We start from the raw sequence: 18825 nt of genomic DNA on the forward strand, positions 1-18825 counted from the left end.
TTTTGCCTTCGTGCATGTATCTTGCAAGAAGTTACTGTGGCCGAGTTCAAAAAGGGTGTTGCCTGTGTTCTCCTCTAGGATTTTGATGGAATCTTGTCTCACATTTAGATCTTTCATCCATTTTGAGTTTATCTTTGTGTATGGTGTAAGAGAGTGGTCTAGTTTCATTCTTCTGCATGTGGATGTCCAATTTTCCCAGCACCATTTATTGAAGAGACTGTCTTTCTTCCGGTGGATAGTCTTTCCTCCTTTATCGAATATTAGTTGACCATAAAGGTCAGGGTCCACTTCTGGATTCTCTATTCTGTTCCATTGATCTATGTGTCTGTTTTTGTGCCAGTACCACACTGTCTTGATGACCACAGCTTTGTAGTACAACCTGAAATCTGGCATTGTGATGCCCCCAGATATGGTTTTCTTTTTTAAAATTTCCCTGGCTATTCGGGGTCTTTTCTGATTCTACACAAATCTTAAAATAATTTGTTCTAACTCTGAAGAAAGTCCATGGTATTTTGATAGGGATTGCATTAAACGTGTACATTGCCCTGGGTAACATTGACATTTTCACAATATTAATTCTGCCAATCCATGAGCATGGAATATTTTTCCATCTCTTTGTATCTTCCTCAATTTCTTTCAGAAGTGTTCTATAGTTTTTAGGGTATAGATCCTTTACCTCTTTGGTTAGGTTTATTCCTAAGTATCTTATGCTTTTGGGTGCAATTGTAAATGGGATTGACTCCTTAATTTCTCTTTCTTCAGTCTCATTGTTAGTGTATAGAAATGCCACTGACTTCTGGGCATTGATTTTGTATCCTGCCACGCTACCAAATTGCTGTATGAGTTCTAGCAATCTTGGGGTGGAGACTTTTGGGTTTTCTATGTAGAGTATCATGTCATCGGCGAAGAGGGAAGAGGGAGAGTTTGACTTCTTCTTTGCCAATTTGAATGCCTTTAATGTCTTTTTGTTGCCTGATTGCTGAGGCTAGGACTTCCAGTACTATGTTGAATAGCAGTGGTGAGAATGGACATCCCTGTCTTGTTCCTGACTCCATTCAATTCTAATGATTTCTAATCCATTCTCTTCCTTGAAGCCAGAATAATCTTTTAAAAATGTCAATCAGGATGCTTTACTTCCATGATAAAATCAGGATTAATGTTTCAATCTTTCACGCATTCTTCTTTTCCTGCATACCTGACCCGGTGCAGCTCCTCAGATATGCTTATTCCTTTGCTCATTATGCTTTTGTTATCTGAAACGTCCTTTCTCTCCTTTTCTATGTACCCCCTCCTATTCATCTTCTGAGACTCATTCTAAGCAGGACTTTCACAAGCAACCCCTCTCTGAGCCCTCAGACTGAGGTGTCTGGCCCACACACCCTTATTTCCTGACAGCACAGTGTGCAGGTCTGGCAGGGCACTCATTACACTATTATAAATTACAGCCCTCGTCTGGGTCTCCCATTGCACTGAGAGTCCCTCAAAAAATAATCTTCTTGTTGCTGGATCCTTGGCATCTAGAACAAGGCCTGACTTGAGAGTTAATTAAAGGAATTACAGATTTGGCCATGGAAACAACATGGCCTCCACAGAGATAAAATACTTAACTTCTGGTAAATACTTAATTCACCTCTTTTACTTTTAAGTAGAAGAGAGTAAAGATGGGAGTATTATAAATGAACTAGCTTCAGCTCACCTTCATTGCTCCCTGGGCTGCAAATGTTTCAAGAAACTTTTGAATGATTTGGGCGGAAGATGAATCTTTACCTATTACCACCTGGTTTCTAGGTTTGAAGTCCTAATTTTATTTCTTGGTGCCTAGTGATTCTCCCTGAGGCTTGATGAGTAGCACATGTGTGGGTGGATACAGGTTTCTCTAAAACAAAGATGAAATATTTTGAAATTGGCTCATATCAAAGATTAGGCCTCCTTTCTTTAGCTACCCTTAACATTTTTGAAAATATTTAGCTTTCTCCCCCATAAACATATTTTAAAATAGATTTCAAGGCAGCTCACCGGAGAGCATCCTTACTCATTTTTCCTCCACTGCTGACTCTTCAGGCTGTGCACTAAGATAAACAGAGCATCTAGTAAGAATCTTCTACCAGGCAAGTAGGCAGGATTCACAACGGGGTCAGCAGCTCTACCAGCCTGGCCTGATGCTTTGGTTTTGCTACGCTTTGCTGCTTCCTCTGCAGAGAAGACAATGTCTCTACTCTACCTGGGACTATAAGTCTGAATCCACTGCTCCCCCTGCCCAGCTGGCAATGCAGTTGAACCTATGAGTACCAAGGGAGCTGTTTTCTTTTGGCATGACAGACACTTTCAGCTTTTATCAAGGCCATTTGGAAGATGTCTCCTTTCTGGGCAATTTCTTTTCTCTTTTCTTTTCTAGCCAATTCATATAAAATTTTAATTACTTTAGGATTTGCCTCAAAATAAGGCTTAGAAAGTCGATGATCAAGGATGTACAGACTTTTCCTCCCATCATGATCAAGGGGCTGAAAGAAACCTGGAGAAACAATCTGAGGGGAGGAGGTGATACTGATTTTAGGGGTTTCCAGGGAGACTCAAGGCAGGAGATGATCCTGCTTTTAAGGGTTTCCAGGGAGAAAACACTTAGAAAAGAATGTTTCTGGCTACGTCTGGCCTTACAACCATGGCCATGGCCTAAAATTTCCAAGGAGGCTCTGGTCTATTGGGAGGGTGGAGGCAGTACTCCGTTCTTTCCACTCGAGCACTAAAGTCTCCATGATCTGAGATCAGCCACTTCCTCTGGGCCTCCATTTCCTCCTGGGGAAATAAAGACTTGGAAACTGATCAGACTTCTTGGGCATGTAGTGGAAGGCCTACAAACTCTTTTCAGTGTTTGGAGAAATCTAAAGGAATCTAAATGTTTTCCTTTTCCAAAGATAACTGAAGTCACAATCTGCATTTTCTTTGCATCTATCTGAACTAAGTCCATGTGTTCTGATCACCACTTCACCCTGACTGTCCTTTGAGGGGGCTAAATACAGACTTGTTCAAGCAGAATGGGAAAATAAATGCTACTGTCAAAAGGTGCTCAGTGGAGACTGTGTTTCACACTTGGGACAGTGAATAGGAGAGAAGGAGGTGCCTTGGAAAGGCTGGGAAGTTGTGTGAGTGTGTTCTAAGTAGGCTCCAGCACAGGACTTGAACTCATGACCCTGAGATCAAGACCTGAGCTAAGATCAAGAGTCAGACACTTAACCGGCTGAGCCCCCCAGGCACCCCAAGGCTGGGAATTTTAAGGAGACAAAGGCACCCCACTTTCCCCCTGGAGGATCTGAGGAACTGTAAAGATCGCCATGGATCTGAGGAACTGTGCCTTCTCCCCACCTGGCCCAGATGGCAGAGGAGGAGCTGGGGAGACCCAGGACAGACCCCGCAGGCAGGCACCTGTTCCAGGCGGCAGGTAAGTGCAGCCCACTCCACGTCCCAGGCGGCCTTGTCGCTGGCGTACTGCTGCTGCAGCCGCCGCCGTGCATGCTCATCCTCCCGCAGCTCGGCGCGCAGGTCCTCCAGCAGGCTCTTGAGTGCACTGAACAGCTGCTGGTTTTCCACCACCTGCGGGAGGAAACACAGGGTTGGCTGTGCCACTCATGCAAGGGTATTCTTCAGGGCGTCAAGGTGGTGCTGGGTTGTGCGCAAGGTGCCATCATAATGGGTGCAGAACAAGTGAAAAGTCTGCAGTTAGTGGGATGGAGCCGGGGGGCGGGGGTTCCTATGTTGCCAGCACTTGGACTCCGATGCTGAGACCCCTCAGGGCCTGGTGGGATAGGAGGAGGGGGTCCGGCACTTGGGCCAGAAGCAGGAAGGAGGTAGCTGCAGGAGGGCACCGGGAACCCAGAAACCAGGGCTACCAGAATGCTCCACATGACTTCATACATCCAAAGCTATGCTTGGGGATGCAGATCTGGCAAGACATAAACACCTATCGATGCTGTCATTTTGATACCAGCCATCGAACCAGAAGGGAATAAACACTCTGTGTCTCTTATAAACATTGGATGGTCATACTCTGACTTGGATGGGTAAGTATGGCCACAGGGCAAAGGGCACTGTGAGCTTTAATCAAAGCCAAATGTAAGTGCTTGAGTTGTTCATGAGGGCTTCCTCGCGGTCCTGAGATGGAATCACCATGCCCCTCCTTTCTGCTGTACCAACAGCACAAATAACCACACACCTGCTTGATTTCCTGTGCTGCCTGGGGCCACTCCATCACTGCGTGAGTGCATGGGGGACAGATGCAAACTGACCCGCTCCTGTATTTCCAGTGTCTCACACAATGCTCAGCTCATGTGAAGTATGCAAAGAGGTCAGATAAATGAAAAAGGGATTTCTATCACTGATCTGCTTATACCTAATGTAAAAGATTTTATATTTTCTAAAATTCATCCTGCCCTTTGAAAGCCCATTTCAAAACCACGATTACTATCTTAGTACGTCTCAGCATGGGCATGCTTTCAGAAAGGTTCATCCAAGTGAATTAAATACTGAACCAGTTATGGTACCTCGATGATAAAAGCCCCACGAGCTCATCTCTTCCAATCTGATGGAAAACACTGAAAGTGCATCATGAGCTCCCAGCTGCCCTGATCCCAGGACAATCTTGGTTGGTGCATTTACAAGGCAGGGAGAATCAAAGCACTCCCAGTCCTGCTGGAATCAGAATGTCTCAACTTTGGGAACACAGAGCCCCTTGCTCTCAGAGAGACTCCCCTCTGCTTGATAAACCTCTCATGCCAAGGGCAGTAGGACAGTGCCTCCAGCTCTCTTCCACCATGTGGAGGGCCTGTCACGCTCCTAAAACCATCTCATGAATCCCCTAAACACACCTGCATGTAGATAAAAGTGGACAGCCACACTTGGGAAGAATTTAAGATTCTTTGGCTAGCCCTATATTTGGATTTAAATAAAGTTGAATTAGAAAAGAGAAACTCCTTAACACGAGCAGATTTATTCCTGAAAATTCCCCAGTTTTCCCTGTAATTTGTCTGGAGTTATAATATTATATGTGGTAGAAAGGCCTATTTGTTAACATTTATTGCTTTTTGGGTGTTCTTCCCCTTAATCACCAATTTTTACTTTACTAGCTCTGAGACTAAAGCCAGTTAGAGTATAATCCAGTTAGCATTTGCAAGATTCAGCAGCTAGAGAACCTTCTAAAACTGCTACACGTTCCTTCCAACCACCCGAATAAAAGTAAGTTACCACTGCACTCAAAGAGGTGCTCAGGATATGTGTACAACTGTAATTAATGCAGAACATTTTCTTTCAACTCCACACCAAAAGTATTTAAAAATTATATAAGTGGAGGTGAGTGAGAAGAAGTGCTGCAAAAATCTTTTCAGAAATACACATCTCTTTGAGTACAGAATTTGTTTGAAAAACTATATTTTATAGTTGATTTACTTGGTATTTTCATCTTTGGATTTAAAAATTTTAAAACATCACTACTTTTTAATTCAAAGTATTTTAAGCATAAAGTAATGGGAATATTTTGATCTAGTCTGAGTAGTCATGTAATTCTCGCTGAAGAAAAAGCAGAAAACCATATCATCAGTTCTTGTATGTGATTAATACCTCCCTACAAATCCCACTTTGTGAATGTAGTCAGCCTGAGGGGTTCTTAGCCCCACACCAAATTGCTCAGATAACCTTAGGAGATTTGTGGTCCTCTAAAGCAGGAATTCACATAACAGTCTTTTGCAGACTGAAATTTTGGTTCCTCTGGAAGTAAGTACTTTCTGGCATTAGGAAATATCAGATTAAATAAAATTAAGCCGTAATGTTTTCATGCACATTTGCATCAGAATCATCAACATAATGTGCCATTATCCCAGTATAATATTAATCATCCTGGAATGAGTTCAAAACTTGCTTTGGGATGAAGGTGGCCAAAGGAAGCAAGGGAGTCCACAGAATCGATATTATTGGTACTTGTTATATAATCACCCAGGAACGGCATGTGACATGGCAAGAAGCCAGACTAGTTCTCTGCCATTGGTATAAAACACCAAGGTCTGATGTGCAAATAAAAATGTCTGAAGACTCAGCTGGGCATGATGCTTCTAAACTTTTTTGCATACAAAAAGCCCAGTAATGAAAAGTAATACTAATTGTTTCTAACAGAGGGTGTGTTAGATCAGGTGTGCCAATCACTCAACTACACAACCTTACTTGCATCTCCCATCAATCCTGGGCACATACTATTCCATTTCCTGTGTTACAGAGGAGGAATTAGGGCATGCAGCAACATAGCATAGATAGGGTCTCCTGCTGAGAAGTACAGAGCATGGGCTGCAGTCTGGGTCTGTCCCATCAAGGCTGGACAAAACAAGCCAAGATCTCTAAATTCGGGCATTATACTCTACCCAGATTTTGTTTTATTTTTTTTTTTAATTTTGCCTTAAAAGAAGCCATCTAAACTCTGGAAACAAATCCCCCCCCCCCCCAATATCAATGGAAATAATATTAGTGAGCCATCCTGAAAGAATGCCTAAAAATTACTTGCCTTACTTTTTCTCCCTGTGAGGGCCATTGCTGGGTAATATTTTGGGTAAAAAGATGAGCCTAATCAAGTTAAGAATGGAATGAAGATTCTCTGGGCCATTTAGAGGTCTTTGGGTTAAAGTCTTGGACACAGAGCTTTCTGAACCTTCTGTGCCAGGGGCCCAATTATGCAACCTTTTAGTTTATATATCTGTTAAATACAGGCCAATTTCAATTAAGAAGACCAATTTTTCAACCTCTCCAAGATCAGCTGGTTGGTCTTCTTGCAAAGAAGCAGGATAAAATGGCCTCACCATTCCCTTTTCCTCAGGCTAAGAGCATTTCAGCCCTTCCAAGCTCATCTCTCTTGGGTGCTTAAAATAATCCCAAAATTGGGATCAGGAGCTTGACAGTGCTATAAAATGTTAAACTTTATAAAAGGTTCAAGGCTGGGCTTCAGCCAGTAAGACTGCTACTCAAATATACAATAAATATTATTAATAGAAAGTGAAAAGGAAGTTTCTGGGAAAGGTAACACACCAAGATATTTGTGATGCAATGCCAGCTATTTGATAAAATCATTCTTGCCTAAGATTTATAAGATAATGTGTTTCATAGTTCTGAGAAAGAGCTAAACTACCATCAACCACTTTGCTTGTATATTGTATATTGACCAGCTGCTGTGGGTTAACCCACAGAAAGCCAGACAACCTCTAATTCCTATTCATGTAGGCTAGCCAGGAGTTCTAGAACGCTATGGTAGCTGTCCCTGACCCCCAACACAGGCATAGTTTCTATTTCATACTTATAAAGAGGGGGACCTCACATCCTATTCAATAAAGTAACTCCTCCACCAGCAAGAGTCCCAAGACAAGTCCTTTACTGTGAGATCAGACAGTAACACATCCAGCAATATCTTAATAAATAAGCCACTTACCATTCTTACTGTCAGTGTTCCACTCAGGTTAATTTTAAGATTCTTTTCTAAAACTACTATCCTCCCACAGATAAAAGAGAATGAGTCACTGAAAACTGACCATGAAAATCCCTGATGGAGGGAGACGAGAGATTCATTTATGTACGAAAATCATTTGTCCTCTAGCTGAGAATACGCCAGGTGATTGGGGGCATGTGGGCTCCAGACAGCAGATCGCCATAATTTTCAGAAAGCTTTCCAAGAATAAATGTGGGTTTGTGAAAGAAGTGATGGACATATATTTAGTAAGTTATAATCCCAAGTTATCAGCCAAAGGATTCAAAGAAATCAGAGCAGGTGTGGTGAAAATCAAGTGACCGGATGGGAATAAATCACTTGTGTGCGAGGTTTAGGGTTTGTTACACACTCAGAAAAGCAGGTCATAAACTGCTGACCATGGCTGACGCTGGGAGGTAGAGAGACCCCTTTCCTGAGTAGCCTCCTAGTACTTGTGGCTCTTCACTCCTATGCCCTTGCTATTTGTGTGGTAACAGAATAAACACAAACACACAGCAAACAGAAAATGTTTCATAACTATAAGCTCTGATCTGGTTCCTTTTATGGAGAGTTGCCTGTCTCCTAGGTAAGGTTATAAAGCTGTAGAGTCTGAAGAATAAATCATGATACAACATACAAAATTGAAGGTAAAAGTGATCCAGGCTCAAGAGGAGAAAAGAAAAGGTCAGGGGATCACATTTCTGATGTATAGGCCTTGTCTGGCAGAAGTGCTCTTTTTGAAAGCTTCCGCATCTTGGGCAAAGCAAAAGCGTGGGCACCAAGGTGAGTTGACATCTGGGAGGCCTAGGGAGCCAAAGGCACTCTGTCTATGGGAGAGAGGCTGACTTTTACTGAGGGGAGCTTCTGAAGGCCATAAGCTCTAGATGAGTCCTGGATGTATGAGTGACAAAGGTCCAAAGGAACAGACTCTACTCGGTCCTAGAGCTGGGTCCTGTGGGAGACTCTTTAGTGACCAGCTGTAGTTGCAGAGTAACATGAAACATAATTTCATTAGCTCTTACTCTGGATTTTATTTTTAAGATTTTATTTATTTATTCATGAGAGAGAGAGAGAGAGAGAGAGGCAGAGACACAGGCAGAGGGAGAAGCAGGCTTCCTGCGGGGAGCCCGATGTGGGACTTGATCCCAGAATCATGACATGAGCCAAGGGCAGACACTCAACCACTGAGCCACCTAGGTGTCCCTCTTGCTCTGAATTTTAAATTAGGTCCTATATATGTACACAGGTGCTTTAATAAAGAATATTGTGTCACATCCCTGGGTGAAAAAGTAACTTCTCTTTGAGTAAATTAATCCAATATACAGATTATTAGCTGGTGGAGACCCAGGGCCATAATCCTGGCACTATAGTCACCTTGCATTAAAAATCTTGATTTCAGGGCAGCCCAGGTGGCTCAGCAGTTTAGCACTGTCTTCAGCCCAGGGTGTGATCCTGGAGACCCAGGATCGAGTCCCACGTCAGGCTCCGTGCATGGCTCCTCCCTCTACCTGTGTCTCTGCCTCTCTATCTCTCTCTCTCTCCTGTGTCTCTCATGAATAAATGAATAAAATCTTTTAAAAAAATCTTGATTTCAAAAAACAAAAAACAAAACAAAATAAATCTTGATTTCAGGAATTACTAGAAAGCATAAAATGCATATGTAGCCTTAGGTCTCAAAAGCTTAATGTAAGTGGCCAGCATCCTGGAGCTCACTGAAAACTATACAGTAAGCTTTTGCATATTTACCAGCTCTTCCAGAAGGCTGGGCAAACTGAAAGTGCTTTCTGTTCTCGAGGACAATTGGGTTGCTATGGCTAGATTGCTGGTTCTGTAACTAAAAATCAGTCAATAGGGCACATTCACAGAGCCGAACATTTTCCAACCTGATAATTTTTTATGAACTATTTCCAAGGACGACTTGATACGAGTACATTTTTTTTTTAAATCTCTCTGGATGGGATACATTTTGCCATCAACTGTGTTCAGCTGTGCCAATGTTCACCAGGACACAGGGCAAAGACCAAGGCCTGGGAAATTGTGTCACTTGCCAATTTCACCTTGGGAAAGGAGGTAGGCCACGTTGCCCATTCTGCTTATCACCTTGGCAGGTTCTCAGAGTTTCTGAAAAGGGTGCGGCTCTCAGGGACACGTGTTCTTGCTCTTGCAGGCAGGCTGCCTCGCTAATACCCATGCCACGAAAGGGCAAGGCAAATCTGCTAACTGAGAATGTTCACTCCCAGGCAAGCAGCTGTCGTACAGTAGAGCTCATTAATCTCCTGTCTTCTGATGGACAGCGTTGTGCATTTAACTCCTACAGACGGATGGATGGGGCCATGACAAGCATGATTCTACCCGTCCCCACCATACCCTGCAGGCACCCCATGTGCCTCTACTGCATATTGTGCAAAGTGGGAAGTCACAGCTCCATCTCTACTTTTGAGGGGGACAGTAAAAACATCAGCTTTGGAAGGAGGAGGCAAAGAGAGATGACATTAAAATATACTGAATGGGAGGTTCCAGCTGAGTGACTTTACATTATTTTCCACCCCCAGGGTAACATTTTCCATGAGAATTGTTTAGAAAACCAGATGTGTTACATTTTTCCCCTTTTCCCATGCATCTGGACACATGCGTGGGAAACACCCAACACATGACCTCAGATGCAGCAGGTTTAGGGCTGAGTGGCAATCAGTGAAAGCTATTTGAGTTAATCGCAGATCTTTTATAGAACTGACATCTCTTTTAAAAATAATAAAAATGGTATGCTTTAGAGGATTATTTGTGAAGTAGCATTTTATTTTCTAACTAGATCAATTGCTGGAAAACTCCTTCTAGGAGCCAAAATCTCCCCAGGGACACTGGCACAATGACAAACTTCCTAATAACTGTAATTAAACATCCATTTGAAAGTATAACCTCTTTCTTGAGTCATATTATTCAGGGAAAATGCAGGGTGGATGGGTGTGCATAGAAAACAACTCTTCAGTTGTGAAAACCTGATTTGTTTGCAAAGAGAAAGCAGGCGGGGTGGGGGGGAATACACATATCCTCTGGGCCCTGTGCTCAGACATCATGACTTTTCTCCTTTGGATCTGAGCCACAGTTCGGATGACAGCCCTCTACCACTTGACCCTCTGAGGCTCTGGGCTGAGGGAGGAGCCACAGTTGTGGCGTCCAGCACACAGGGAGTGCCCAGAAATGTCTGCGGTTGAGTGGCCATGGCCACACCCGGGCTAACTGTGTGCTTTAGGGCCACCCGGTCCTGCCCATCACCCCAGAGCCAATGGCTTAGGGCTTGGGGCCTCCGGGTCTGCCCTACAGCACCCTCAAAGAAGCAACATAAGGTCAGAAAGGACTCAGACCAGAAGGTCTGGGAGCAAGGAAGCTTTAACACTGGGTCCCTCCTAGGGTCTCAGCACCCCAAACCCAACACAGCTGCTGTTTTGTAGAGAAGCGCAAAAATCTGGGTGGCATCAATAGTATCTTTTGGTTTAGTAAGCAGCGGCTATCTGCTTAATAATTAATAAATAAACGTGGGCTTTGGCAATGTTAATGATTATCTCATATTATACACTGAAATTCCATCTCTATATACGCTTTGATTTTTTTAAGTGTCATCAAATATTTTTACTTCAGGTGGCCCCAAAGAACCTAAAACACTTTATGCATGTTTAGAATTAAAATAAAAATACTTTTTCTTTCCTTCTTATGCATTATGTTGCCAAACTGGTGATGCTGCCGATACCTGTCCCAATCTCCAATTGATCTGATCCTACTATGCTCCTTATTTATGCATGTAAGCCAGATGAACTCATGGGCTGACACTGAAATCAAGTCTTAATGATATGATTTCCAGCACAAATACAGCAACTAACAACTATAGGCAGTCAGAGTTTTTCTGCTCTGTGGAACACCAGCACATAAAATGACAACGCAGACGTAGACCAGGAGTGTCCTCACCCAGGTGTGGGACCTCGGCACTCACCTGCCTGTGGAGCTGTCTCCCATGTGTAGGCTGTAGTCTCGATCCATGGTCACCAATCTGCACAGGGGAGTGTGGAGGATGCTCTCCCAGCGGAAAGCCGCAGCCCGGACCGTTGTCATCTTGGTCTGGGCCGTCCCCCTTCGGGTCCCCCTGCACTCCAAGCTCACCAAGCCTGGGGAGGGTCTCTGGATGCTCGCTCTGAAAACAGCAGGAGACAACGATCTCACCTCCACCCAAATCCTTTGCTGTACAGCCTGGTTTTTATTATTAGAGGGTAATTCTCCACTTTCTAGCTTATCAAGTCTTGACTTCTCAGCCCTTTTCCAAATATGCCCATTTAGCCCATTGCACTTGCTGGCCAACTTCTTCACTTAAATAGCACACAGTGGGTACGTAACTGTGAAAAGATTAGAAGAAAAGATTTTCTAATCTTACTTCTAATCTTATCATTTGTGAGTTAATTTGATAATGAAACATCTTATGATTTATAATTATTGATTATAGTTATGGTTTTATAAGCTAGAGGAAGAGGAACTCCAAAGTACTGATCAGCAGGAGACTTTATAATCACATCTAGGCTTGGCTTAATGATGGTTTTCTATGTCATGGCTATTTGGAAGCAGGCTGAATTAATTTTGGAAGACTTTCCTTCCTCCCTGAAGAAAGAGAATCAATGTATCTTCCCCTTCAAAGGACGACTTAACATTACATACAGTGGAAAGCAGATAGGTCCTTGGGAGCTAAAAGGAAGCCAGCGTTTATGATGCCTTGAAGTAGCTGACAAAGGAGCCAGGTGTGTGGATGTCCAGAACACACCCGGCAGGAGGTTGGAAGGCAAGGCCCAAAGCAGCTTGCAGAGCTAGGGGTCACATTGACTGAATCAATGAGAATCAATCAGAAAGCAAATGACTCTGTTCTGGTTCTGTGATGAATCTGGGAATGGAGGCATAAGAAGGAGCACAGATGCAAATTCCAGAGGTGGCAAAACTCTGACCCATCTGGAACCTAGCAGAGAAGACCCTTAGCAAACTGCATGGGCAGGAAGGGCTCTAGCACTGAAGAACAAAACTGAAATGGAGAGAAGAGAGAAAGATTTAGAACTAGGTTTGACAAACCAGCAAGGCAGCATGAGAGACTGACAGGACCTCAGGGTGACAACTTTCAGGAGTTCACAGGTCATAGCAACAGAAGAGTTCATAGCAACAGAAGAAATGCCGCACATCCTTGCCGCATAGTGGAGTCAGAGACCAGGACTCTGAAGACGAGGCCGAAGTCACAGCACAGAATTCTTGGTCTGATATAGAACTGGACAACCTGTGGCACTTCCCTTGCCCAGACTGGACTTGAGGAAAGAATGTGAACAGAACATGACTTTGTGTGTAGGGTGCAGAGGGACAGCAGAGCCTAGTGGTCAAGAACAGAAGTGATGCAAATAAACTGAACTCTCCAGGGGCAGGGATGGGGCAGGTACCTCAGTGAAATCCTCGCCTTCTTCCTCCATCTGCTTCCCTTGTCGCCAGTGCCTCAGCAGCCATCTGAGTTTGACGTAGAAAAGGAAAATGTTCTGCTTCATAGACCGGAGCTCCTGCTGCATCAGGTTCCTCTCATCACTCCAGGTTTGCTCATGGAGGGTGTTCTGCAAAGCCAGGCTGTGCATTTCCAGTTCTTTCCACCTCAAGGCGTACAGGTGCTCCTCCTCCATCTTGAGGGGAAAGAGAGACAGCGTGATAGCAGCTCTTCTGATTTGCCACCCAAAACAAGTCTTTGCAAAATGCTACTCAATCTTTATCATTTTGCACCTGGGACATGAAACATAGAGGCCCTTAAAGTTCAGCAAACTCCCTGAGATGTGTACTTACTTTTTAGAAAACCTCAAGGCTTTTCTGATTCAGAAGCAAACATTATTTCAAACTAAGGTGTTCTAATAAGTTCTCAATGTCAAGTCTCTTGTGGTGTTTTGGGACGCCTCTAAACTTCTTCAGGAAAATTGATTCTCGGATATATGGCTTACAGCTGACTTCCATGCAGATTCCATTTGCCCTCTGTCTGTGGGTTTGCAAAAGACACACTATAATTGTAAGGTGGTGGGGGGGCGCTAAGTGGAAACTCTTCCCCTTGGCTTCCTGAGCTTACTGGTGCACACAGCTCCCAGGAGCAAGCTGATGGAGGGGCCCACAGAGAGTGGGACAGAGGCAGGTCGGGGCAGGGGGTGGGGGCAGTAGGGTTTTCCTGGACACAAGGCCCTCTGCCTCATATGGTGGACAAATAGGAAAGTAAGTTGAGAACCTCCTTCCACACTTAGGACTTCACAGTCCTATTAGCTACAAGTAACTCTTAGGGAAATACAGCATGCTGAAAAAGCAGTGTTTTCCATTTCTATGTTAAGTTCCTGCTTTTCAAGGTCGGTACAGGCACGCTTCCAAGCAATAAACAATGATTATGTCCACAATGACTAAGCAAAGGGGTGTGAATAAAATCTTATTGCACAGATAAGGGCACAAGAATAATATCTATAGTAGCTAAAGTGACAGGATGACAGCTTTCTGTTCCACAGACCCCCTCAAAAAAGGGGTTTGAATGCCAGCCTGTAGTTATCAGCTGTCCTCTCCTAATTCCTAATTCAACACTCTCTCTTGGCCAAAACCCAAGGCGTTGAGTTTTGTTTTGTCTTGTTTTCCCAAAGTACTGGATTAGGGCTCAGAAACCATGAGGATGTGACTATGGCTGCCTGAGGTCAATACCAATACGCCCTACATGTGAACACCAGTGAAGAGTGAGAGGTAGCTCTGGGAAGGTCCCGGGTCTGCACAGACACTTGTGTGCCACTGTCATAATACCAGATCTTTTTTTTTTTTTTTTCACTTCAAGCTGAGATAACACAAAATAGTGGTGATTTTAATTCATCATCTTGGCAGCTCTCAAAGTCCCACCATGTGTTCCTATCCCTGTGGGCACAAGAGCAGGATGACTGGGGAGAGGGGGTAACATACCATTTTGGAAATCAGCATTTGCAATTTACTTGCGGAATTACGTCAGGTCATCCACTGACTAGGAAGGCTTCAGTTTTCTTGGTAGCAAAAGGAAGCTAACTCAAGATGTGAAGAGTGAGCGCCTAGCTCATGGCAGGTAGGCCAGAGACACTGGAGTCTTAGTCGATGGAGGCGCAGCCCTGGGAAGGGATGTTCTCTCGCCCTCTCATTTGCAGCCTCCTGGAAATGTTCCTTCCTGCCTGGCTCTGACTTCCCCACTGCCCTGGTTGCCTCCTCCTGTTCCATGACTCTAAGCACTTCCCAAGGCCCAAGAGTTGGTCCTCTTCCCTTGGGACACGTCAGGGGACACGGACCGGACCATTTGCCTCTGAACAAGCCAGGATGACCTCTCACCCCCTCCAAACAAGGTTTGCAGCCCAATCTCCAACACACTCCTTTTATCCTAAATTCAAGTATAGACACACCTGGGACCTTGCCATTTTGCTATTAGCATCTGCAGGGATAAACTCACTTCTTTAACATGATTTTTGGTGCAGGAAAAAAAGTTAAATTATTTAGGAAATGAGTGCCTGTGTCTACCAATCCCTTCTCCTAGCAACTCTGGGAAAGGATTTAACAGATAATGGGTAATTGGCCAGCAACAGGTTATTCTAAGATAAGCTAGAAAAGTTAACAAAGCTGCAGTTCAATTAATGGCAGTTTTCTGAAGACCACCATTTAGGGTGAGTTGTTGTTATTTCCTATCAGAAAATTTACCTAACATTGAGCAAGTTTACAAATCTGCAGGACAACAAAAGTTATGGACACTCTTCCCTGTCCAGGTCCTTAATTAAGGCCTATATTTGCTGGCTATGGCTGCAGGAAAACAATGGGTTAGATGTTAGGAAGAACTTCCCAAGACCACAATGTCAATACTGAAAAGCATGGTTTAGAGGAGGAAGGTGGACAGTTCTCTTTGTGAGATGTTGGAGGGGCAGCTCAACTGGATGATCCTCCAGCCCTGGGAGCCCGGGAGTCCAGGAGCCTGTGTGCAATAGACAGCTCTCTTGCAAATACATCTTGTCATGTGCCTCCAAGGGGCTCCACGGTCAGAGCCCTGCCCTGGCCGTGCTGAAATCGTGTTACATATTTACCTTCCGAATCTTGTTTGTAAATTTCTCTGTCTCCTCTTGATGCAGTCTGGTCGCCTGCGCAAGCTGACCCTGCAGCTCCTCTAGCGATACACTCTGTTCAGGTAAAACAGGGGGGCCCCTGAGCTGATCGGTGGGATAAAGGAAGGGGTTTAGTGGAGGCGAGAACTCTGCCTGACGTGAAGACGCAGGACAGACATCTGGACAAGCCAGGAACACACACGGACGACACAGTACGTGCGGGCACCGCAGCAGTGGAGTGAGTCTGCGGCAGCTCCCCTGAGGTCCTGCCCTGGGCTCTGGGGTCATCTGTGATGGGCAACCCCGGCCGCCCTCGTCTCTCACCTGGGAGACAGGTGCGTAGTGGTTGCCTGTCACCCGAATGTGGACTACCACAGTCCCCACCACCCAGGCTGAGAGAAGGGAACCAGGGTGCACCAGAGGTGGCCCTGCTACCACAGCAGCTGCTGGACAGCTTTTTCAAATGCTGGGGTGGTCAGAGCTGGTGATTATGATCAAGTTGAGAATGGCCAGCTCACACCAGTCATCTCTGAGATTCATTGCCCATTCAATTCATTCCAGGTTGAGGCATTAATTTGCTCATAGGCTTTCTTAGTAGAGATTTTCCTGCCCCAGAGAGAGTGTATTTGTTTCCTCTGGGCAGTCCTGCCATGGGCACTCAGGATAAGTAGGGGTGGGGTGCCTTCAGGGACTAGAAACATCCTTTCAGTTGCATGCACAGCTTAAGAGGAACTGCACAAAGATCTGCTTATTACATGTTAGCTCAAAAATAAAGAAATCTTTTTTTAATGCCCTTTATTGATAGTCTACCTATTAGTAAAAGCCTGTCTTTTGTGCCTTTGATGTCCAAATGGTAATGATAGAGAAGTCAGAGCTACTATTTTTTTAATAAAGTGTATTTTCTAAGAAATGGAAACAGTTATATTAAAAATCTCGGGCATTGTTAAAATCAAAGCATGATGTTTCACCCACTTGTTTATGCTACTTGAGGATAGGGGTTCATAAACCCAGGGACCAGAGTGATTGTCACAATAAAAATAGATGTCATCCTATCGGTTCATTCTGATGAGCTCATCTGTTCTTTCTCACGGAGGATACGGTTCACCCATCCTAATCGGATGTGACTTAGGTTGTCATGACTGAAAATCATGCCCCAAGAACAGGAAATGTTGGTGGGGGAGGAAAGAGCAGATCTCTTCCTTTAGCCCAAGGGATGACCAGGAGGTCACAGGAAGGATGGAGACAGAAAATCGGAGACACTGGGATTCACCAACTTCTGATAAAATTTTTGAAAGCTAGAAATTTAAGCTCATCCTACTTTCAAGAAATCAAGAACTACTGAGGACGTTCTTGCCTCTTTGAGTTGCTCATTATTAGGGAAAATTACTATAGACTTTTATCTACTGAGCCAGGCTTCCAGTTCTCTCTGAAAAGAAGCATTTCTTTACTCCAGTGACTAATTTCTTATTTTTAAGAGAACTATTTTACTGTTTTTTTAACATGTATGGTCCTTTACAGCAATGACTTAATCTTTTCTCTTGTTGGCTTGCCTTCCGTACTTGTGAACACATTTACTTTGTAGTCTCTATCTGATACTCTAGAATCTGAAGGTCTGTCTTGGAGTTGCATCCTGCTGTTGGCCATCACCTGTCACTCCAGGTGCTTATTTTTGGCTTGCGTGTTTGCAGTTTTGGATCGTGAGTTCATCTTCAGTGGGGAGTTAGGTGTGATCTTGTATGTAATGTGGATTGAGAATGTACCTCCAGATGGGGTTTGCGATTGCAGCAGCCAGTGACAGAACATGAACTTTCCTTTCTTGGGGACTCCTAGGTGACATCAGTTGGGGACTCCTAGGACTTGGGGACTCCTAGGACCACCAGGTGACATCAGTTCAAAGCTGATGCTGGTGAAGCTGTCAGTATGATTACGCGGGGGAGACTTCATGTTGGTAGACAAGCTTCCCTCTACCAGCAGGCAGATGTCTCTCCGGGTGAGACCTACACAGTGTGCAGCCCTTGGGGGCTCTGGATCATTGTTCTCTCTGTGTTGGGCCCAAGGCTCTGTCCCTGTGCAGCTATTAATAACAAGGCTCTGGGCTATCAATTCTGGCAACCATCCCCCTAACCTGCTTACCTAAAGCACAGATTCTGCTGCTCTGATGTTCACTTCTGAAATTAATTCCAACTCCTGAAGATTTTCCTAAATTTTGGGGGAATCCAGCTACATATTTAAAAGGACATTTTATATTTTATGCAGCACTTGATTCAACAAGTATTTATTGAGCACCTATAGTACTCATCACTGTACTGGGGATTTAGGAGGATGTAGAACTGCCCCCAAATCCTCGCCCTCCTGGGGTGTCCTTTCTGGAGGTTTAGGTATTTTGCACAGGAGTGTCTTCAGGTGACCTAGGCTACTCTCTTCCCAGCTTTACTTTTTAGGTATTCATTAGTCTGTACATTTAAGATATAAAAATCTTCCATATTTTGATGCATCTGATACTAACCCAAGGCTCCATATGAATAGACACTGAAAAAAGTATCCTCAGGAAGACTTTCTTACATGAAAACCAAAGATCTGTTCATTTAGTTTCTATATATTAAACCAAATGAGGTAGTTTGGTTTTAATAAATAATGTGCATAAACTGTTTTTATTTTAAACAAATAAATGAGTCTCATACTTCAGCATTGTTTGATTTAAAAATGTGTCCCTCTGTTAGAACCACATCTGAAGGGTCACAGAAAAGGACCACTTAAGTCCTGTGAAGTTGTTCACCTGAAGCATCAAATTTACCTACAGTGGCTCCGCATCATCTGTGGAGACTAGTTAACAACAAGAACTGTTAGAGCCTCCTCATCTACTAGAAGCTTTACTTTCCTTTATTGCCCATTTTTGCTAATGGAATTTTAAAACTCCTGCAGACAAGTAACTGTTCCTAGCTGGGATGCCGTCACTCCAGTGTTACAAAAAACAAAATACAAACAGGCTATGGTCAAAGTTTCAGTTCAGAATTATTCTACTGTCATATAACTGCATCCAACCACATCCATGGGGAGAAAGTGTTCCCATGACACATCGATCTCCTCTAGAAAATAAAGTCTTCCCTTCATCACCAAGTTCCCAAAGTGTTGCTTCTAAAAACCATCCCTTGCCCACTTACCTAAGATTCTGGTTATACATCAAACAAATTGACCTCTCTTCGAAGTCAG

The 18825-nt window shown here is 44.0% G+C and overlaps 1 protein-coding gene across 10 annotated transcripts in view; it reads right to left on the reverse strand.

Annotated features, from left to right (window-relative positions):
* The window catches only part of MTCL1 (microtubule crosslinking factor 1), a 128215-nt gene that overhangs the window by 21882 nt on the left and 87508 nt on the right, over positions 1-18825 (reverse strand). For 4 of the 10 annotated variants that reach the window (XR_013381163.1, XR_013381162.1, XM_077900002.1 and 1 more), the window contains exons 8-11: positions 15598-15720; positions 12946-13176; positions 11475-11672; positions 3361-3588 (exon numbers count right to left, since the gene is read on the reverse strand). Coding sequence is in view for 8 of the 10 variants with exons in the window: in XM_077900002.1 (XP_077756128.1) it covers positions 3361-3588; positions 11475-11672; positions 12946-13176; positions 15598-15720 (780 nt within the window). In the remaining 2 variants the exon portion in view is untranslated. The remainder of the gene's footprint in view (positions 1-3360; positions 3589-11474; positions 11673-12945; positions 13177-15597; positions 15721-18825) is intronic. The other 6 variants (XM_077899996.1, XM_077899998.1, XM_077899997.1 and 3 more) reach the window with 4 other exon arrangements.

Source organism: Canis aureus, chromosome 6 (assembly GCF_053574225.1).
Source record: "Canis aureus isolate CA01 chromosome 6, VMU_Caureus_v.1.0, whole genome shotgun sequence".
NCBI classification, from domain to species: domain Eukaryota; kingdom Metazoa; phylum Chordata; class Mammalia; order Carnivora; family Canidae; genus Canis; species Canis aureus.